This window comes from Archocentrus centrarchus, chromosome 19 (assembly GCF_007364275.1).
Source record: "Archocentrus centrarchus isolate MPI-CPG fArcCen1 chromosome 19, fArcCen1, whole genome shotgun sequence".
NCBI lineage: Eukaryota > Metazoa > Chordata > Actinopteri > Cichliformes > Cichlidae > Archocentrus > Archocentrus centrarchus.
Genome location: NC_044364.1, coordinates 9,707,285 through 9,730,195, shown reverse-complemented (window position 1 = coordinate 9,730,195; position 22,911 = coordinate 9,707,285). Strand labels below are relative to the sequence as shown.

Below are 22,911 nucleotides of genomic sequence, written 5' to 3'. Positions count from 1 at the left end.
ACAAAAATCTCTGTAATGTTGAAAGATCATTTTAAAGAAGAAGGATGCAGGCTCAAATAACAATCAACATGCAAATTAACCTATGACCACAAGATATACTGTAAAAAGCTGTTTCTTGCTGAAATTAAATTTTTTTTTATTTGACAGGAAAAACGTGTTCACACAACAAAGTGGTTCTAGACCAAATGTGAAGAAGGTCTTGATAGTAATTACAGATGGAGAATCTAATGACAGGAATGATCTGAGAGGTGCAGCACAGCTAGCAGAGAATGAAAACATTGTTCGATTTGCTATTGGGGTAAGTACTTCCATTATTTAAACTTGCAAAATGTTGAGCTTCATACTGATGGTGTGTTTTGCTCATTGTCAGACTTCAGTCACATGATGCTGCACTATATGGAGAAAAGTATCGGCTCACCCACTCTTGAAATCCTTAGAAGCTGCTTGGCCATGGAAACCCATGCCATGAAGCTCCCGGTACACAGTTTTTGTGCTGATGTTAATGCCAAAGGAGGTTATTCAGTCAGCAAAGTGTTTTTGACTTGCACACTGTGCACCCCAGCACTCAGCCACCCTCTTTCAGTGAGCTCTTTAGAATGACCTGTTCTTTTGCAAATACTACATGGTGTGGTTTCTTGATATTGATGCCATGATATTGTGTTTGAAGGAATTCTTGGGCAACACAGTCTTTATAAAATAACATAAGGTTTATTACAAAGACAATGTCAAACAGACTTCTCGAGACGCCTGGGAGCTGTGGCAGTGGGATCGAAAACACCTGAGTTCAAACATTAAGAAGGGTGGCCACACTTTTGGATATACACATTTGTCCATAGAGTGTATTTAATTAAATGAAAAAGCAGAATTACTGATGGAAACCGCCATGGTTCCTGGGTCTCAGACTTAGTGCTTTGCGTTGGACTTCTAATTCATTAATCATTTTTAGTTTGATTCTTAATTTGTCTACTGTTTAGTTTTATTTTGGTAACACCTTGTTTTGTGTGTTTAGTATTCAGTTGTTTCCAACAGCCGTTATCACTTTCTTGTGTATAAGTAGCTTCAGTTTCCTCTCTGTCTTTGTTGGTGCATTAGTTATCCAACCCCATGATGTTGGTTGTTTTTCTGTTGTCATGATTTTGCCCGGACTCTTGGATATAATTACCTTTTAAACTTTGTTTTCCTTTGACTATCTTCATTTACTCATTAAAGGTACATTATACATTTACATTCTGCCTACCTTTGTTTTAAATCTGCATCTGGGGACCCCATCCACACTCAGCCTTGACAGAAACATAGACAGTGTGGATAATACAAATGTAGCCAATTCAGAATAAAAGAAAAAAAAGTGTAAGTATTATTTTACAGCATGAGATAATTGTTATCATCATTAGGGCTCTATTCAGTGTTAGTGTGCATAATTCATGTCTGCAAATTTTATTACAAATGGAATAAAAACTTTTTATGTACCGTGAGCAAATCATTTTTCATAGTATGACAACCAAAGCATATTTTGAAATCCTAGGTGGGGAATGCCTTTAACAAACCTGCAGCAAAGGAAGAACTGGACACCATTGCATCGTCTCCCTCAGACAAACACGTGTTTCGAGTGGAGAACTTCAACGCACTTGAAATAATAAGACAGAATCTGCAGGACAAAATTTTCTCAATTGAAGGTACAAACATAAAGTTACTGTTGCAACTTTGTTAAAATTCCTGTAATTGTTTCAAAAATGAAAATGATTACATTTTATTAAACATGATTTTCAGGTGCTCTGTTATTCACAAGAGTTTTTTTTTTTTTTACACCAGATGCCCCTCCCAAAGGGGTTTGTGTCCCTTCCTGGAATTGAAGGAATAATGTTTGATTTTTTTTTATGTAACCCACTACAAAACCACTAAAATAATACATAATACATTCTATTAATGATTAGAGATACTGATAAGTGTTTCATTTCAAGCTAACCAGCCTGTCACTATGCATTAGTGAATTAAACAAATGCTCAGACACTTTCCTATAAACAACAAAGAAATCATGTGAAATTACCACGTGAAGCATAATAAAAAAATTAACTTGTAAAGTGGAATTTTTTGTATTGTGTGTGCCTTTTACAGTTTCATCTGTTTTTCTATTACAGGATCTAAAAACAGTGGAGATTCACTGAAAATGGAAATGTCTCAAGAGGGATTCAGTGCAGCTTTTGTGCCTGAGGTAATTAAAACTACCAGAAACTGACCACACAGTCTAGTCATAGAAAGATAAGATAAGATAAAATAAGGTTTATTTGCCACATGCACAGTTATACACAGTACAATGCACAGTGAAATGTATTTTGTACCCGCATCCAGTAATAAGTAGAATATATATAAGTAAGAACAATAAAAATAAGTATTTCACACTATATAGAATATAATAGAACAATTTACATTGTGCATATAGTGCATTTTAGGGTCCAGAGTTGAGAAGACGGCTGGCTTGTGGATAAAAACTCTTCTTCAAACTTCAGTCTTAGTCCTCAGGCAGAGGTAACACAGGCCTGATGGAAAGAGGGAAAAGAGAGTGTGTCCAGGGTGGTTGAGCCGTTTTAGGGTCTTCATGGCGCTTAACCTGCACTGCTTGGTGTAAATGTCCTGCAGGTTGGGCAGGGTTGTTCTGATGGTCCGTTCAGACCTCCCTTCTGTAGGCTCATCACTGTGGGAGATTAGTTCCACAACGGCCATGTCGTCAGTAAACTCAGTGATGATGTTGGATTGCAGTGATGTTTAACCTCTTTCACCGCTCTGCGAACGTTGTATGAAGCAGCTTTGTAGTCCTCCATGTTCCCAGAGGTGAGGCCGGAGTTGTAGGCAGCGTTGCAGGAACTCAGAGCGTCACGGACAAATTTATCCACCCACAGCTTCTGATTGGCAAAAGTGTTGATGGTGCTCCTAAGCGAAGTGTCATCAACAACTTTTCCAATAAATGCTGAGAAACATGTCTGAGTCGCCTGAATCCAACGCACCCTGCAGAGTGACCTCTGTTTGTCACTTTGCTGACAGCAGGGGCTCCTGTCTGAGCCTTTGTTTGTATTGTGGCATGAGAAGGACAAGGGTGTGCTCTGACTTCCCAAAGAGGGGAAGAGGCTTTGCTTTGTAGCCCTCTTTGAATGGAGAGTAGCAGTGGTCTAGAGTCCTCTCTCCTCTGTTGGGGCAGTTGATGTGTTGAGTAAACTCCGGTATCACTTTCTTCATGTTTGCACTTCTAAAGTCCTCAGCTAGAGCTGCATCACGCTGGTTTGCCCGATAGGTGGAAACAACCTCATGCAGCTCAGATAGTGCAGTGTCCGTGTCCACCTGGGGTGGAATATAGAAGGCACTGGTAGCGGAGGATGGCATTTCAGGGTTAGGAGCTCCACTAAATCATTAGGCACACACCTCCTACTCTTGAATTCCCAGACTCGCTCGTTCTGTCCATGCAAATGAACTTTGAAGAACTCTGGCAGCTGTACGGCATGCTCTGGAATGGGGGGGGGGTCAGCTATGTCTCCGTGAGACAGACGATGTTGCAGTCCTGTAAGTCCCTCTGGAACTGTATCGTGGCCCTAAGTTCGTCCAGCTTGTTATCCAATGATAAGATAAGATAAGATAGTGTTTATTTGTCACATGCACAGTTATACACAGTACAATGCACAGTGAAATGTATTTTGTACCTGCAACCTTATATACACACACACATATAAATAAGAAGAATAAAAATAAAAAAAAAGTAATTCACACTATACACTATACTCTATATACTATACACTATACACACTTTTTAAATTATAATATTTACACTGTGCAATAATGGTCCAGTTAGGGCTCAGAGTTGAGCAGACGGATGGCTTGTGGGTAAAAACTCTTCTTCAACCTTTCAGTCTTAGCCCTCAGGCAGCGGTAACGCCGGCCTGATGGGAGCAGGGAGAAGAGAGAGTGTCCAGGGTGGCTGGGCTGTTTTAGGATCTTCATGGCCCTCAGCCTGCACTGCTTGGTGTAAATGTCCTGCAGGTTGGGGAGGGTGGTTCTGATGGTCCGTTCAGCTGAACGAACCACCCTTTTTAGGGCCATGAAGTCCTGCTTGGTGCAGTTTCCCATCCAGGTGGTGATGCTCCCACGCATGATGCTCTCGATGGTGCAGGTGTAAAATTTCCTGAGCACCTTGAGTGGGAGCTTGAAGTCTCTCAGCCGCCTGAGGAGGTAGAGACGCTGTCTGGCCTTCTTCACAGTGATGTTTATGTGATGAGTCCAGGACAGGTCCTGTGAGATGGTCACTCCCAGGTATTTGAAGGTGTCCACTCTTTCCACCTCAGCACCACTGATGACAAGTGGATGGTAGTCCCTCTGCTGCTTCCTGCTGAAGTCCACGATCAGTTCCTTTGTTTTGCTGACGTTGAGCAGGAGGTGGTTCTCCTGGCACCAGTTCTCCAGGCGGGAGACCTCTCTCCTGTAGGCTGTCTCCTCATTGTGAGAGATTAGTCCCACAACAGCAGTGTCGTCAGCAAACTTGATGATGACGTTGGACTCTGACGTGGCCTCGCAGTCATGGGTGTACAGTGAGTACAGCAGAGGGCTGAGCACACAGCCTTGGGGGGATCCAGTGTTGAGGGTGAGGGAGGATGAGGTGAGGTGACCCACTCATACCACCTGTGGTCTGCTGGTCAGGAAGCTGTGAACCCACCTGCACAGGGATGGGCCCAGGCCCAGGTCCAGCAGCTTAGAGACCAGCCTGGAGGGAACTATGGTGTTGAATGCTGAGCTGTAATCTACAAACAGCACTCTCACATAGTTCCCCTTACCAGTGTCTATGTGTGAAAGGGTCTTGTGGAGGAGGAAGGATATGGCGTCGTCTGTGGATCTGTCTGGCCGGTATGCAAACTGTAGTGGGTCGAGGGTGGTGGGCAGTGAGGAGGTGATGAATGTCTTGATGAGTCTCTCAAAACACTTCATCACCACAGAGGTGAGTGCTATGGGCCTGAAGTCATTGGGGCTGCTGGGGTGTGGTTTCTTTGGGACAGGGACTATGATGGACTTTTTAAAGCAGGTGGGAATCACACACAGTTTCAGTGAGAGGTTGAATATCACTGTAAACACAGGTGCCAGCTGGTCAGCGCAGGTCTTAAGGACACGTCCACTAATACCGTCTGGTCCAGCCGCTTTCCTGGTGTTTACACGTCTAAACGCCCTCCTCACGTCGCGCTCCGTCACAGTGAGTGTCTCCGCCCCTCCGGCCGGGAGCGCAGCGGGCTGTCGGCTTCCCGACTCAAAGCGCGCAAAGAAGATGTTGAGTTCATCAGCCAGAGAAGCGTCGGCACTCACCGGGTGTGTGTGTGGTGCTTTGTAGTCCGTGATGGTGCGTAGTCCCTGCCACAGTCCCCTGGGGTCAGACTGTTGTAGTTGCTGTTCCAGTCTGCGGCCGTAGCGATGTTTTGCCTCTTTCACCGCTCTGCGGACGTTGTATGATGCAACCTTGTAGTCCTCCATGTTCCCAGAGGCGAGGCCGGAGTTGTAGGCAACGGTGCGGGACCTCAGGGCGTCGCGGACAGATTTATCCACCCACGGCTTCTGGTTGGGAAAAGTCCTGATGGTCCTCCTAAGTGAAGTGTCTTCAACAACTTTCCCAATAAATCCCACAACAGTTTCCGTAAACTCCTCGATGTCTCCGCCCGCGCTGCTGCGAAACATGTCCCAGTCGGTTGAATCCAACGCACCCTGCAGAGCGGCCTCTGTTTGATCAGACCACCGTGTCACTTCTCTCACAGCAGGGGGTTCCTGCCTGAGCCGTTGTTTGTATTTCGGCATGAGAAGTACAGAGGTGTGGTCAGACTTCCCAAAAGGCGGAAGAGGCTTTGCTTTGTAGCCATCTTTGAATGGAGAATAGCAGTGGTCTAGGGTCCTCTCTCCTCTGGTGGGGCAGTCGATGTGTTGAATCAACTCCGGTATCAGCTTTTTCAAGTTTGCACTGTTAAAGTCCCCGGCTACGATGAGAGCCGCATCACGCTGGTTAGCCTGATAGGTGGAAATAGCCTCATGTAGCTCGGATAGTGCAGTGTTTGTGTCCGCCTGAGGTGGAATATAGACGGCGCTGAAGATGACCGACGTAAACTCGCGGGGCAGGTAGTGGGGACGGCATTTCAGGGTTAGGAGCTCCAGGTTAGGTGAACATGATTGTTTCAGAAGGACAACATTCCTACTGTCACACCAGTTGTTATTAATCATTAGGCACACACCTCCTCCTCTTGATTTTCCAGACTCACTCGTTCTGTCCGTGCGATGAACACTGAAGAACTCCGACGGCTGTACGGCGTGGTCCGGTATGAGGGGAGTCAGCCATGTCTCCGTGAGACAGATGATGTTGCAGTCCCTTATGTCCCTCTGAAACTGTATCCTGGCCCTGAGTTCGTCCAGCTTGTTATCCAGTGACTGGACATTAGCCAACAGGATGCTCGGCAGTGGCGTTTGGTGCGCTCTGCGCCTCAGCCTCTCTCTTACGCCGGCTCTTTTCCCTCGGGGCCTTGTCCGTGACCTGGGTCCTTTGTTTGAGCTGGCCCACTGGAAACGCAGTATCTCCCGAGGCCAAGTCGGGTCGGGAGAAAAAGGTGTCAGAATACAGCCAGAGTGCTGTATTCTGATATTAAAAAGAGTCTGTCTGTCATACGTGATATGACACAGAGCAGGCGGAATTATAAAGTCCAAAATTAGAGCTAAACCTAATATATACAAACAAAGCGTAGGAGCAGGTACGACGGCTGCTGACCTCACCGGCGCCATCTTGAGAAAATGACTGGACATTAGCCAGCAGGATGCTTGGCAGTGGCATTTGGTTTGCTTTATGCCTCAGCCTCTCTATGGCCCCGTTTACACGAAGCCGTTTTCACTGGAAACGGTGTCGTTTTGATGCGTTTCAGCCTTTCGTTTACACAATAGCATTTCAGAAACGATCCGCGTTTACACGATGACATGTGAAATGATGAAAACGATGTAGTTCCCATGCCAGGCCACAAGTTGGCATTTGTTTTCTCTTTGCAAAGTTTGTTTATGCAAGACGCGCATGCATGGAGTGACACAGTAGGTAGTGCGGCAAATTGTTCATTACTTACAAAACGGCCAATGTGAGAGGTTTTTTGTGGACTGACAATGAGGTTGGATCGCTGGTGCACACAACGCTGAATTACAAAACGGTAAAAACACAAGAAATGCATAAGAAGCACTCGTGAATCCGCGTGTACTGTTTATCAATTTGCGCGTGCGTGAAAAACTGTGGCCGTCGCAACCATAGTGCGCATGTGCGAGTCGAGCTTTTCAAATCCCCCCGGTTTCAAGTGTTTACACGAGAACGCAAGCCGGTGCATTTCTGAAACGCTCCACTCTGGACCCCGTTTACGAAACACATCGTTTTCACTCCGTTGTCGTGTAAACAGAAGGGCGAAACGCATCAAAACGACGCCGTTTCAAAGTGAAAACGGTCTCGTGTAAACGGCACCTATTACACCGGCTCTTTTCCCTCGGGGCCTTGTGTGTGATCTGGTGGCCACGCTCCCTCCTTTGTTTGAGCTGGCCCACTGGTGCAGGATGTCCCGAGGCCAAGCCAGGTCAGGAGAAAAAAGTCTCAGAATACAGCCAGAGTTCTGTATTCCAATGTTTAAAAGAGTCTGTCTGTCATACGTGATATGACACAAAGCAGGCAAAATTATAAAATCAAAAATTAAGGCAAAAAGGAATATATACAGAAAAAATGTGACAGCTGCTGACCTCACCAGTACCATCTTAACCAGATTCACATGTGCCTGTGTTGCACTTTTTTTTTTTTTACTTAAAAGGAAACAGACAGTTATACAATTGAACAGAATCCAGGTTTTCAATGTAAAATAAATTATATATAAAATACATTTTCTGTCTACACTGTAGGGAATTCAGATGTCTAATGTTGGTGCAAACCAGTGGAAGGGAGGCTACATGCAGTACACAACAGAGGGCCAGAAGGTGAAAACATATGAGGATGTGTCTTTGGAGCCTGACAGTTATCTTGGTAAGAATATTACACTTTTAACAATCTAGCGTGTTCGTGTATATTCACAGCTCTGCTGCATTTCTTTCATCCAAACATGTTAATCAGTTTGAAAAGTTGACAAAATTTAAAAGAAGCAATAAGGAGTCTTAATCTGTCTTTCCCCTTTTGACTACCTAAATTCTAGGTTACTCCATGGCAATTGCTAAAACCCAAAGTGGCTCTCTGACAATTGTTGGTGCTCCAAGATATAAACACAGAGGAGTTGTGATCGCTGTTGACAGAGAAAGCTTGAAAAACCAAAAGATTGAACCCTTTTCATCCCAAGTATGTATTTACAGTAAGATAGATCTGAATAACATTGTAAACTAAACTTTGCATAAAGAGGAAGGAACTTTCTGTTTGGTCAATTATTTCTTTGTTGTGCATTTTGGCAATAAAATTTATACCATTGGAAAGACTGTTTTTTTTTTTTTTTTTTTTTTTTTTTTTTTTTTTTTTTTACTTCCGGCGCCGCGCGAGCAGGCAGCCAGTTTCAGCAGCTCCGCACTAATTCCGTGTTTTTTCTCATTTTGTTTAGTATTAGATGTGTTTTTGTGTTTCTGTATCTTCTGCTCTTTTTCCTCATGATGGAGCAGACTTTTTTCTGGAAAACTTTGTTTTTATTTACCCTTTTTATGGTGTTTATGTTTGGAGACTGCGAGAGCGGCCACGCTCCTATTGTTTACTCTCGGGACCAGCTGATCTCCATCGGGCGCTCCGCTGTGCCTACTCCTGCAGAAGGACTCGATATTCCCCGCGAACTGAGAAGGAAGAGACGCGGGAGACGTGCGGGCATAGGTCGTCGTTGCCAGGGGAGAAGGTACAGGCCCGTCATCCCGTCCATCATCATGGGAAACGTGAGATCTCTTCCCAACAAAGTGGACGAGCTGGCGGCGCTAACGCGACATCAAAGGAGCTACCGGGAGAGCAGCCTCATGTGCCTGACGGAGACGTGGCTAACCGAGCTAACCCCGGACTCACACATAAACATGGACGGCTTTCATTTGATCCGTGCCGACAGAACCAAGGAGAGTGGTAAGAAGAGGGGCGGGGGTCTGGCTGTGTTTGTAAACGATAGATGGTGCAACTCCAGACATCTAACCATCAAAGAGACGCTCTGCAGTAAGGACATTGAACTGCTCGCTGTTGGTATGAGACCGCACTATCTTCCTCGGGAGTTTTCACATGTTATTGTGATAACTGTGTATGTGCCGCCCTCTGCTAACGCTGCTGCAGCCTGCGATGTCCTCCATGCTACTACCAGCAGACTCCAAACACAGCACCCACAGGCCCTCTTTCTGATCTCAGGGGACTTTAACCACGTCTCCCTGTCCTCCACTCTCCCCATCTTCACCCAGTATGTCACCTGCCACACCAGGAATACCAACACACTGGATCTACTGTATGCCAACATCAAGGAGGCATACAGCTCATCACCTCTGCCTCCCCTGGGGGGCTCAGATCACAACCTGGTTCATCTCCAGCCTGTGTACAAACCCTTGGTACACAGAGAACCAGTTGTGACACACACAGTGAAGAAATGGTCTGAGGAGACTGAAGAAGCTCTGAGAGACTGCTTTAGCTCCACTGTGTGGGAAGAGCTTTGTGCCCCCCATGGGGAGGACATCGACAGCATCACGGACTGCATCACTGATTACATCAATTTCTGCGTGGAAAACACTGTGCCCACCAGGAGGGTACGGTGTTTTTCTAACAACAAACCCTGGATCAACTCTGAAATAAAGGCTCTCCTGAAGGAGAAGAAGAGAGCCTTTAGATCAGGAAATAAGGAGGAGCTGAGAGCCGTGCAGAAGGATCTGAGAAGGAAAATCAGGGATGGAAAAAACATCTACAGGAAGAAGATGGAGGACCAGCTACAGCAGAGCAACATCAGTGGGGTTTGGAGGAGTTTGAACTCAATTTCAGGCCACAAACCAAGCCCTAGGGTTGTGGGAGACTTAGAGTGGGTTAACAACCTGAACCAGTTCTTTAACAGGTTTGACCAGCCACCCACCCCTCCCCCAGCCCAGTCCCCCCTGCTGTCAGCCCCACCATCTTTAATGACTGCCAACCTTTCTTCTTCTTGGGACCTCACACCTCTCAGCTCTCAGCCATCACCCACCCCCTTCACTTCTGAGGACTCCATCTCACAACCCCCATCCCCCACCTCCATCTTGTCCCTCTCAACTCATCATGTGAGGAAGGAGCTACGTAAGATCAAGGTGCGAAAGGCTGCTGGTCCAGACGGCATCAGCTCCAGGCTCCTGAGGTGCTGCGCAGATCAGCTGTGTGGCATCATGGGATACATGTTCAACCTGAGCTTGAAGCTGGGGAAAGTACCACAACTGTGGAAGACCTCCTGTGTGGTACCGGTACCAAAGACCAAACATCCAAAGGATCTTAGCAGCTACAGGCCGGTAGCCCTGACATCGCATCTAATGAAGACCCTCGAGAGGCTGGTCCTCAACCATCTACGCCTCATGGTGTCGTCTTCGTTGGACCCGCTGCAGTTCGCCTACCGGCCTGGCATCGGGGTGGATGACGCCATCATCTACCTCCTGCACCGAGCTCTGACCCACCTGGAGAAGCCTGGAAGCACTGTGAGGATCATGTTCTTTGATTTCTCCAGTGCTTTTAACACCATCCAGCCAGGACTTCTGAGAGACAAGCTGGAACTGTCAGGAGTGGACCACCACATCTCCGAGTGGATACTGGACTACCTCACTGACCGCCCACAGTACGTGAGGACACAGGGCTGTGTCTCTGACAGGCTGGTCTGCAGTACGGGGGCCCCACAGGGAACTGTGCTGGCACCGTTCCTCTTCACCCTCTACACTGCAGACTTCTCCATCAACTCCCCACGCTGCCATCTGCAGAAGTTCTCTGACGACTCTGCCATAGTTGGCCTCATCACAGGTGAGGATGACTCAGAGTACAGACAGTGGACTCAGGACTTTGTGGACTGGTGCCAGCAGAACCACCTCCTGATCAACGCCGCTAAAACCAAGGAGCTGGTGGTGGATTTCCGCAGGCGCAGACCCACCACACGGACACCGGTGAACATCCAGGGAGTGGACATTGAGATAGTGGACTCTTATAAGTACCTGGGTGTTCACCTAAACAATAAACTGGACTGGACTCATAACACTGATGCGCTCTACAGGAAGGGTCAGAGCAGACTCTACCTGCTGAGAAGGCTGAGGTCTTTTGGAGTGCAGGGGACACTCCTGAAGACCTTCTATGACTCTGTGGTGGCATCAGCCATCTTCTATGCAGCAGTATGTTGGAGCAGCAGCTTGTCTACAGCTGAGAGGAAGAGGATAGACAAGCTCATCAGGAAAGCCAGCTCTGTCCTAGGATGTCCTCTCGACTCAGTGCAAGTGGTGGGAGACAGAAGGACTCTGACCAAAATAACATCACTGATGGACAAGGTCTCCCATCCCATGCATGAAACTGTTGCCGAGCTGGAGAGCTCCTTCAGTGACAGACTGCTGCATCCTAAATGCACAAAGGAGCGTTACCGCAGATCCTTCCTCCCAGCAGCTGTAAGACTTTATAACCATCACTGCTCCCAACAAAAACCACAATAGCCTACACAATGTAGGATAATATATAATATACTGTAAATAGTCCGGCCTGTTAAGGTTCAACACACAGGCACATCATGTACATTGTATATAGTGTTATTATTATTAGTAGTAGTATTAAGGTTAATATTGTTTGTTGATTTTATATATATTCTTTTCTTAATAGTGTGAATTATTATATCTTTATTTATATTTGTAATAACTGCGGCTGCTGTTACACCCAAATTTCCCCTCTGTGGGACAATAAAGGCTGTTTCTTCTTCTTCTTCTTCTTCTTCTTCTTCTTCTTCTTCTTCTTATTTCCCCATAAATGGTCCCAAATTTTTAAAATGCATTATTGGGTTGAGCAGTGGAGTAGAGTATGTGGGCCACACCCATGAAAAACTTGCCAAAATTTCTCTGCTAATGCCAAACAGCTTATTCTGCCATTGAATCTTAACCGTTTATTGATTTAACAAACAGTGGTTTCACAAAAGCCTGGCACCTCCTCCTCATGCTGGTCACCAGCTTGGTCACACACTGCTGTGGGATGGCGTCCCATTCTTCAACCAGCATTTGTCTTAAGTCAGCCAGTGTTGTTGTGTTGGTCACTCTGGCATGAAACTGATCGCAGAAATATTCAAACTCTGGAGGTAGTCTCTGATAAACCCTACTATATTGGTGTGAGGGTTGTCATTTTGGAGGATAGAATTAGTTCCCAGATTGTCGAGATATGGGATTGCCACTAGTTGCAGAATCTCATATTGATATTTCTCTGCACTGAGATAGTCTCCAATGATGAGAAGCCTTATTTTTTCCAGTGAGGGAGATGCCGCCCTATGACAAAAGCTGTTGCCTGTTTGGCATTGGCAGACAGCATTTGGCAAGTTTTTTGTGGGCGTAATCCACATACTCAACCCTGCTGCTCAACCCACAAATGCATTTCCCTTACAAATGTGGTGCCATTTAATATACAGGCTTTCCAGACGTATAGGATGTATTGGCAAAGACCATTGTTACAACAAAGAAATAATCGACCAAATAAAAATTTCCTTGCTTTTTGTGCTAAGTTTATGTATAAATTATTTTCTCAAAGAAAAACTGTTTTTATTTTCCTTTAAGTGATTCTTTTCATTAATGCTTACACAGTATCAGACTGGTGAATATTTTGGGGCAGAGGTGTGTGCCATGGATATAAATAATGATGACATCACTGATCTAATCTTCATATCTGCCCCAATGCACACGGAACCTAATGGAGAGGGAAGAGTTTATGTTTGCAGACTAACTGGTTTGGTAAATCGCAGTTTGATGCCCTGCTATTAAACTGATCATTTTATTTGCCAACTTTTTAATGACCATAAAATATTCTCCTCCTTTCAGTTTGTCGAGTGTAATTTTGATGATCCGTTAATACTCAGAGGACATGCAGCTGTCAAAGGAAGGTTCGGCTCTTCTCTTGCTGTGCTGCCTGATCTAAACTCAGATGGATTCAGGGATTTGGCAGTTGGAGCACCTTTGGAGAATGATGGTGAAGGCAGCATCTACATATTCAACAGTGAAGGAAGAAGAATCAGCCACACTTACTCACAAGTACACAACAACAAAGGGCTACAAAGATGACTAAATACATCTATCATGTAAAGTCAATATCTATGCAATCTGCAGCTTGGTTAATAAAAATATTTCCATGTACACAGAGAATTACTGGCTCTGAGGTTCAGTCGGGACTGAAGTTCTTTGGCCTATCAATCAGTCAGTCATCTTTTGACCAGAGTGGTGATAAACTGCCCGACTTAGCGGTGGGGTCAAAGGGTGGGGTTGTCTTATTGAGGTAAGTCCAAATTAGTTTAGTCATGCATTATTGTTGTCTATGGTAATTTGACCAGTGTTGTTTACAATAAAAAATGATAGAATTATACGGGATCAGTGATTCATGATTTTTAATTGAATACATATGCAGAGTAAAACAGGTATCTATTTTTCTAAGGTCACATTAATTTAGTCATGCATTCGGGTCAGAACACCAAAATTATAATGTTCAAAATTATAATTGTTCATGTTGTTTCCTATTTTCCAGATCAAGGCCCATAGTAATGGTGAAAGCTGAGGTGTCATTCAGCCCAAACCAAATTCCTACTCAGAATGTAGACTGTTCAAAACCACTGGAAAACACAGCTACAATCTGCTTTACCATGAGCAGAGTGTCTACAGTCAACACAGGTTCATCATTCTCCTCACTTTTTCTACACCAAAAAGCTACTGCCCATCAGTTAACTTTGTGTTTATGCTCCTTTGTAACATTTTAATGTCTTATTTATTGCAGCTCAAGCAAGGATTAATTATACTTTAACACTGGATGCCACTCGCAAACCTCCAAAAAACCGAGCTTACATCAGTGGGAAACAACGAGAGCAGTCTGGATCAGTAACTGTTGACTTAACTAGCAAACAGTGTTCAACTGTAAAATTCCTTATTGAGGTAAAACCTAATAAAAACAACAGAAAAAAAAATTAATATGAACAGTGAAATTTGATTTGGTAAACAGAAGCTTTTGACTTCCATTTTATTTTTAATAGTCCTTCAAAACTGAATCTAAGTAAAACTCTGCTCTTTTCTTGCAGGCCTGTCCCGAAGATGCTCTCAGTGCACTTTCCAATGAGCTACAATTCATGTTTGATGGTTTGCCCTCAAACAATCTTAGACCAAGTCTTGCTGAGCAGGCTCAAACAACAACCATTTATCCCGTAAGTGACCTTTAAAAACACCTTATTAATGAGACAACTGAACCTAGTCTTTAGTGCAGAAAACAGCTTTAGTTTTGCCTTTAACTTGCAGTTGACAGTACTTAGTGGAGAGACTTCTACTGAAGTACTTGAAGTAAATGAGTCAGCATTACTACAGTGGCATCTTGCTGCCATAAATGCAAGCTGTACTAAAAAGTGCAGTTTTCTATTTTTAACTTTACTTTCCACAGTATGTACCTCTAGTTTTGACACTGGGAGAACCTGTGAAGTTCTCAGCTGCTCCAACAGCAGTGGCAAATGTCAACTTTGGAAAGAAATCAAATTGAAAATACACAAGCCTTTACCTTATGAAGTGTGCTTCCATCTGAGATTACACTTTGGATAGACAGGTTTCTTGGACTAAGATGTTTTCCAGAATTGGATCCAGAATATTAACACAAATTATGTTCTCAGAAAGAACAGCAGGAAAGCCCATCTAGATTGCAGAACATCCAGTGTACAGTGGTTGCTGGATTCACCTTTATAGTGAATAAATAATGTATAATATAAATACTTTTCCCATCATGTTCTCTTCCATAGTTAGGGTTTGAGATCAACTGTGGCACCGACAACAAATGTGTTGATAAACTAAAAGTGGATTTCAACTTCACCAGGTGAGATGCAGTTACAAAACTTAAGCTTTGCTTGTGTGTCTGGTACTGTAACATGTTAGATTTAAGAGCTTGCACACTAAACCTGATCATGAAGTAAAAAACAGGTTATTATTTATTTTGTATTATCTAGTTTAAAGTAACACACATCCCATAGTCAGTGCATCATATACACCCTGTTAGTGGCATTGCTTCAATACAGACTCACCACTTGAAATAGAGGCCATAACAGATTGGTGCTTTGTGGATTGGGCAGCAATGAAGGTGGAGGTCCTGGCAGTTTGACCCCCAGTTGATAAATCAGCCTTTAGGGACATGGAACAACACCTCTTTAGGGGGAAAACCCTGAGCTGGTACTTAAGGCTGAGAAGTACTGGCTAGCTATAATTGGGCTTGCCTCAACACATAGCTTGGGCTCTGGAACCAGTCTGCTGGAGAGGGGCTGGGCTCTGTGCTACGCTGGAGTTTCCATCAGTGAGAGACAGCAGCCAGGGGTGGGTATACCTGTATCCCCTTGCTTTGTTTTTCTCTGTTGGATGAGAGGGCTGCTTTCCTGTGCATTTGGGTTAGAGAATGGGTCCCGATTGTCACTGTACCCAGCCTTCTTGGAGTCTCTGTGTCGGGTGGTTGTAGGCGCCCCTTGTGGGGAGTGCATTATTCTGCTTGGGAGACTTTAATACCCACGTGGGCAATGACAGTATGACTTTGAGGACTGTGACTGGGAGTAGCAGTGTGTCCGATTTGAATTTGAATGGTGTTTTATTGTTGGACTTCTGTGCTATCAATAATAAACACCATACTTAAGCATATGTTTGTCTATAAGTGCACTTGGCACCAGGATACCCTAGACCACAGGTCAATGATTGATTTTTTTATTTTTATCATTGTATCATCAGACCTGCAGCTTCATGTCTTGGACACTTGGGTAAAGAGACGAGCAAAGTTGTCAAAGTTGTGTCAAGACCCAGGGAAGGAGAGGACAAAACAGGCGGTAGCAGGACACACACACACACACAGACATACACAGAAACCTCCCAAGGTTATGACAAGTTGTTTGTAAGACAGTTGGTGATATCATTGAGCTAATCCCTGAACTATTCAATTCAATTCAATTTTATTTATATAGCACCAAATCACAACAGTCGCCTCAAGGCGCTTTGTATTGTGGGTAAAGACCCGACAATAATACAGAGAACTAGATGAAAGGATCCAAACAAACTGATGAGGATGTCCTATTGAGCTTGGTTGGCTTGTGGGACTCAGGAGGCAGCTGACAGGTACAGACAGTCAAGTGCAGTGTGTTCATAACTTTTATGGATATAATTTCTAAGCACAGCCATATGATGGCGGATTTTCACTTTGGCAGCCTCAGGATCTTGTGGTTCTTTTGGCCTCATCAGGCTATGAGCTTCAGAGTGCATTAGGGTGGTTTACAGCAGAGTGTGAAGTGGCTGGATTGAGAATCAGCGGCTCCAAGTCTGAGACCATGGTTCTCAGCTGGAAAAGGGTGGAGTGCTCATGATGGGGACAGTAAAGTGGAAGATTGACAGACAAACTGACATAGCATCTGCATCGATGTGGACACTGCAATGATCTGTTCTGGTAGAAAAAAAGAGCTGAGTGTGAAAGTGAAGCTGCTGATTTATTGGTGGATCAATGTCCCAACTTCACCTGCAGCTGTGAGGACGGGAAGAATGAGATTGTCAATGCAAACAGCAGAAATGAGTTTACTCTGAAGGGTGGCTGGGCTCTCCCTTCGAGATAGGATAAACGACTCAGTTGAAGTAGTACGGGCATCTGACTAGGATGCTTCCTGGATGCCTCTGAGGTGACAAGCCTGCTCCACTGCCTGTTTCCTGATTAAGAGAGATTATGCCTCTTGGTTGGCTTGGGAATGCTTCAGTGCCCATTTGGATGAGCTGAAGGAGGTAGCCAGTGAGAGAGAACTCTGGGCATCTCCACTGCTGCCACCATGACCCCAACCTGGATGTGTCAGTGTCAGAAAATTGATGGATTTTTCATAAAGCAACATCAGTTGTTCTTTACGTTTTGTGCTAATTAGCAACTGTTTTAATGTTAACTGAGTAAATTAAAATGGTAACTACACCTTCCTAGTTAGCACCAAAATTTTAGCACAGTCATTATTGCTATGCTAGCCATCAACACAAAGGTACACTATATTTAGCCTCTTATAAGTTTAGCCTCATGGTGCAGCAGTCCCGTCGCCAGATCTCAGTCTTAATGGGGGCTTATGAAATCCAACAGGGGGGCACCACTATTATTAGCTTGATTAGTGATCTGGTTTGGGTGGGCGGGCCAGGGCGGGCCCAAGCGTATCAGTGGGCGGGCTCGGCCCCCTAGGGCCCGCCCATAGCGACGGGTCTGCGGTGCAGTCTTTTTTTCTTCTCCTTTTTTTCTCATCTTCCTTCATATTCTGCCAGATCCTCAGAGGTTAAAGTGGGCATTGATGAGCTTTTGGAAGTCACAGTCACAGTGGAGAATAGCGGGGAAAACTCATACAACAGTCGTGTTATTCTCACGTACCCAGCTGGACTCTCCTACAGGAAGTTCACCATTCAGCAGGTAAGGCATCAGGATCAAGTCTGTATCAGTTCATCCCTGACCTGCTGCTCTCCCAATGCATACAGCAGTCATTTTTTTTTTCTAATCAAGGGAAGAATTGAGTGCAGCTCATTAGACAGTGAAGATGGTTTATCACGAGGAAGCACAGACTGCACTATTGACAAGCCAATTTTCAAGAGCAAAGCTCAGGTTTGTTTTGTTTTTTCTTTCAGGGTGGGGGTGGGAAAGTTGTATGATTATTTCTTCTCACTTCTGCAGTTTGGCAAATCTAGGAGTCAATCTGATCTCACCTTTTTTTTCGATTAAGGCTTCCTTCATTGTCTCCTATGATATTGAAACCAACAGTCAACTTGAGAGAAAGATTTTTGTCACTGCAAATGCCACGAGGTACTGTTCCTTTGGTACAGATGCTCATTTCATTTTATTTAAACAATAGTCCCACAGACACAGTACAAAGTATTTCACTTCTCTCTTTCAGTGGAAATCAGGAGAATATCACTATAAGTGAAATCTACAAAAAGAAATGGATTGATGTGAAGTACAGCATTTTTATGACATTTGAAAAGTATGTATTGTTCTCTATGGAACAAATTATTTATAAAATAACAAATGTTTTATAACATAGTATTCATTTAATGTTTAAAATATGTCTGTTTAGCTCCCTCAGCTACAACAATTTCACTTTTGGGATGAATAATTTGCAGAAACCATTCAAACAATCTATCCAGGTACAATAAAATAAAATAAAATATAATACAAATGATTGTATGACTGTATATATATTGTATAACTATAATAACTATAATAACTATAATAACTATAATAACGCTTGGCTGTCTTTTTCTTTTCTCTCCATCTTCTAGGTAACAAATGATATCAGAGCGCTTAATTTCACTGTGGTGATCAGGGTTCCAGTGAAGCTTGGTGAAAAAGACATTTGGGTGGATTTGAGCAGTCTGCAGGTAATATATATGTCAGAAGTTTCCAAACTTTGCTGTGGGATGGATGTGATTTGGCAAAATTAGGACCAATCACACTGATATTAATTTAAATGTATTTCAGATTGCAGACTGTCAGAGAGGAAATGATGAAGAACCAGGTGTCAGAGATTTTCTTCCAAAGATACAAGAGGATAAAGTTGTGGTAAGTACGACTTTGCACTTGTGGCACCCACCTGCACATTTAACTGTGTTATAAATTCATAAATTCATAAATTCATATTACACTGGATTACAGCTTGTGTTACATCCACTCTTCTTTAAATCACCCACAGGACTGCTCTGTAGCCAGGTGCGGAGTGTTCAAGTGCAACACATTCATGGGAATACAGGAGAGCAGGATGTACAAAATATCTGCCAACCTCAGTTCAGCATGGATAGAGCAGGTAGTTGTGTTAAATATGTTAAATACTGTGCTGATACATATTTGAATTACAATCCTAACATATACTAAAAAAATATGTCAGTTATAATAATTTCTGTCTTAAATTGAACAATAATTTAGACTCATCCCACTCATTTTTTTTTTTTAGATTGGACTTCAATCTGCCAAATTCCTCTTGACCAGCACAGCCAGTCTGGAGTACGACAAAAACCAGTACATCTACTTTTCAACAGGGTCCAACAACAATCCTCCAGTTCGCAAGGTGATTACAAATTATTTTCTCTTGTTTATCTTGTTATGCAAGAGCTTGAATGTCAACCTGTCACCTCATTTCTCAGATTGAGGCAGAGGTAGAAGTGTATTCTGAGCCAGAGTTCACCAAAGAGATCATTGGAGGATACCTGGGAGGGTTGGCTTTACTGGCTTTACTCACTGCTGGCCTGTATAAGGTGAAAGACTCTTCTTAAAGTTCTCCAATTAATTACAAAGCTGTAAAGTTTGTAAAAAAAAAAACCTGTCAATTTAAAAAAAATAGTTTAAAGGTCTTTATATTCCCTCACACTGCAGATATTTTCAATCATTTTAATGCAACTGTAATGCATAATTGATGCATTTTTTTGTCTTTTTCTTTGCACTCCTAGGCTGGATTTTTCAAGAGTAAATACAGTGAAATGTTACAAGAAAATGCAGAAGGTGGTCCAAGTCCAGAGAGTGATGCATTTGCACCCCCAGCAGAACAACAATGATCACATTTGTAGACGTGTAATTAATGTGTGTGAAAGATATAGACCATCCTGATATCTTTAGGAATGAACATGGCACATTGAAATGTCAATGCTACCACATTTGATTCATTAAACAAAAAACAACTTGCTGTGTCGTGAATCACTCCCTCATTCACGATTGACTGTTATCTACAACCAGAGCCGGTCTCAGCCTTGAAGTGGCCCTAAGCAAAATTTGAATTGGGGCCCCCTTCGTACCACTTCATTGTCCCCTGAACCTAACCATTACAGTAATCCCTCGCTACTTTGCGGTTCATTTTTCGCGGACTCGCTGTTTCGCGGTTTTTCAATCAATATTAGTGTAAAATATTTATTGCGGTATTTTCGCTGTTTCGCAGGTTTTAGCGGTACTCGTTCTTCACATGCATAGTACGTGTTGTACAGTAATGTATATATTTGGTGTATAAGTGTAACCAGGTGAAAAATAGGTACCTGTAAAATATGTTATGTAAACCCCGTTTTGCTTTTATTTCATGTACTGGTTGTAATTCTTGCTTTTGTCAGTAAGTGGTGCTATTGTAACAGAGGTCAAAAAGTACAGAAAGTTGAAAAAAAAACCTCTTAGTTACGTACCCTGGCGTGGTAACTGAGGAAAACAGAAGAGGAGGACATTTTGTTTTGAGCCAAGACTGGTTGAAGAAGATGACTTTATGGCCACTTGAGTGAAGAATCCAGATCTTTGGTAATTAATGTCTGTACTGTATTTTTTTGGTGTACAAAGCTGAAATGATGTTGCTGACGTCATGGTTTTCTGTTTGTCTTCTTTTAGAAGTGCCACCGCCGTTTGTTATGTACTGTTTTTGAGTGTTTTAGCTGCATTGCAACAACTCTGTTGAGTGCTAACAGTGTGATCTATGCGCCATTTTGTTGAAGCAGTTACTTCTCGGGAGCTTTATACTAGTATTATACGACCATTCACAGTATAGGAGACTATTTTTGCTCCATATCTTAAACTGTTTTCTTTTATTTTTCACTCCAGAGTAAATCATCCTTTTTGAGAATAAAGAACTCCTTTCATTTGAAGTTCTGTGTGCTCTATTAATCCCGGCTTCATAAGTGTGTGGGGAGGGTTTATAAAAACTTAAAATAGTGTATAACTACTAAAATAATGTATCAGTATTAAAATAAATACAGCGTCCCTATTTCACGGATTTTCACTTATCGCGGGTGGTCCTGGAACGTAATCCCTCACGTAAAGTGAGGGATTACTGTATTAATGCTAGAGGGTTAAAGCATTGGTGTTTCAGCCTAATGTACACAAGCCTACTGTATTTTCAGTTCAACTCAATTTATACAGCACCAGATCACAAGAAACAATAATTACACAGAAAACCCAGAAATGTATGTGAGAAGTAGAATTTTACAAATACGAATATGAATACCTTTATTAGTACCACAATGGGGAAATTACAGTTAAAGTTTAAATTCTATTCTGGATTTAACAGGGAGCCAATGAAGAGAAGCCAGTATGGGAGAAATATGCTCTCTTTCTAGTACTCTAGCTGCAGAATTTCGAATCAGCTGAAGGCTTTTCAGGGAGCTTTTAGGACAGCCTGATAATAATGAATTACAATAATCCAGCCTAGAAGTAATAAATGAATTAGCTTTTCAGCATCACACCGAGACAGGATATTTCTAATTTTAGAAATATTGTGCAAATTCAGTCCTACATAATTTGTTTGAAGGACATATACTGGCCAAAATGACTCCAAGAGTTCTCACAGTGTTACTGGAGGTCAAGGTAATGCCATCCAGAGAAAGTATCTGTTTAGACACCGTGTTTCTAAGATTTGTGGGGCCAAGTACAATAACTCTGATTTGACCTGAATTTAGAAGCAGGAAATTAGAGGTCATCCAGGCCTTTATGTCTTCAAGACTAATTAATGTGTGTCATCTGGCTTCATGGATGGATAAAACTGTATTTCAGTAAGATACATATTGTAAAACTTTGTCATGTCCATGACATTGAGGAGGTTGGGACAAGTATCAGTGCATGCCATGTCCAATCTAAAGGGCATAGACTTTTACTGTATTAAAAACAAAACAAAACACAGTTTCATGGTAAATGTGGGTGAGCTCAAGGGCCCCCTGGTACTCAAGGGTCTCTGTGCACCTGCATGTGTCGCCTATGCCTTGGGCTGGCTCTGTCTACAACAAAGGTTCCTACCTGGTGGCCATGACCCTCAAATCAAGGTCACTAAATGAATGAGAAAGATCCAGGCACATTTATTTTTTTACAAAGTGTTTTATGGTCTTCTTCAGGACCATCACTGTTCAAATTAAGCAGATCTAATCAGGGAAATACCACTGTCATTCAACTGCTTAAACTTCACATATACCACGTTTCAACTGACGAGGTGCCGGTGCCTGTCTGGGTTCCAGTGCTGGTTCCGTGCTGGTTCCAATGAACCGGCGGACCGCTTAAGAATGAGCCTGCCTTTCCACTGCACTTTGTGAGCTGATCACATGATTTAGGTATGAATGTGGGCAGGTCCTCGTCTGGTAATGGAATACCGAAGGGCATAAACCAGGGAGAACACACTCCCCTTCTGCAAACTCTATTTCTTGTGCTGCAAACATATTTTATGGTCGAAACTAGAGATGTGTGCGATTACTCGACTAGTCGACTAATCATCGATAATAATTAGGTTAGCCTAATTATTAAGGTTTTAATTAACCTGTTAACTGGCAGAACCAAAATCACCTGAAAAAACTACATAACGCCCTCTGGTTATTATTTGCTCTGGAAAACCCATTTCTGTCAGCTGACACTGCATTTAAAACAACAGGACACAACAGAAAGGTAATTAACACACGTAATGCACCTGCACTGCAGTGTTAATTTCGTTGATAAACCATGCGTTGAGGTAAACCGGACTATATCTAGTAGGTACTTCTCAACCTCACGCACTAGCTTAGGCTCCTTCCCCACCAGAGAGGTGACATTCCATGTCCCAGTAGACCCTTTTACAGCCTACGTCATCAAAGGATGAGCGTACATTTTGGCAACGGAAGTGAACTGCTACTCCATTCAAATCAATAGGAACAACAAGACTTCACAGCGGTTAAACGTGATTTAAAAGCGATATCAGCATCAAAATGTCTGGCTCCTGCGCGTTTGGCTGTCAGAATTTC

General features: G+C 43.2%; 1 protein-coding gene across 1 annotated transcript in view; it reads left to right on the top strand.

The window, feature by feature from the left end:
* Nucleotides 1-20,047, top strand: part of LOC115798179 (integrin alpha-M-like) — a 31,627-nt gene extending 11,580 nt beyond the window's left edge. Inside the window, exons 8-30 of the mRNA XM_030754930.1 lie at nucleotides 148-298; nucleotides 1,523-1,673; nucleotides 2,136-2,209; nucleotides 7,921-8,041; nucleotides 8,208-8,347; nucleotides 12,778-12,924; nucleotides 13,012-13,221; nucleotides 13,329-13,462; nucleotides 13,709-13,851; nucleotides 13,955-14,109; nucleotides 14,253-14,375; nucleotides 14,955-15,028; nucleotides 17,467-17,608; nucleotides 17,699-17,797; nucleotides 17,916-17,995; nucleotides 18,087-18,173; nucleotides 18,267-18,336; nucleotides 18,472-18,570; nucleotides 18,671-18,751; nucleotides 18,882-18,992; nucleotides 19,140-19,253; nucleotides 19,330-19,440; nucleotides 19,633-20,047. Of these exons, the coding sequence (XP_030610790.1) occupies nucleotides 148-298; nucleotides 1,523-1,673; nucleotides 2,136-2,209; nucleotides 7,921-8,041; nucleotides 8,208-8,347; nucleotides 12,778-12,924; nucleotides 13,012-13,221; nucleotides 13,329-13,462; nucleotides 13,709-13,851; nucleotides 13,955-14,109; nucleotides 14,253-14,375; nucleotides 14,955-15,028; nucleotides 17,467-17,608; nucleotides 17,699-17,797; nucleotides 17,916-17,995; nucleotides 18,087-18,173; nucleotides 18,267-18,336; nucleotides 18,472-18,570; nucleotides 18,671-18,751; nucleotides 18,882-18,992; nucleotides 19,140-19,253; nucleotides 19,330-19,440; nucleotides 19,633-19,737 (2,722 nt within the window). The 3' untranslated portion in view covers nucleotides 19,738-20,047. The remainder of the gene's footprint in view (nucleotides 1-147; nucleotides 299-1,522; nucleotides 1,674-2,135; nucleotides 2,210-7,920; nucleotides 8,042-8,207; nucleotides 8,348-12,777; nucleotides 12,925-13,011; nucleotides 13,222-13,328; nucleotides 13,463-13,708; nucleotides 13,852-13,954; nucleotides 14,110-14,252; nucleotides 14,376-14,954; nucleotides 15,029-17,466; nucleotides 17,609-17,698; nucleotides 17,798-17,915; nucleotides 17,996-18,086; nucleotides 18,174-18,266; nucleotides 18,337-18,471; nucleotides 18,571-18,670; nucleotides 18,752-18,881; nucleotides 18,993-19,139; nucleotides 19,254-19,329; nucleotides 19,441-19,632) is intronic.
* Nucleotides 20,048-22,911: the final 2,864 nt, after the last annotated feature.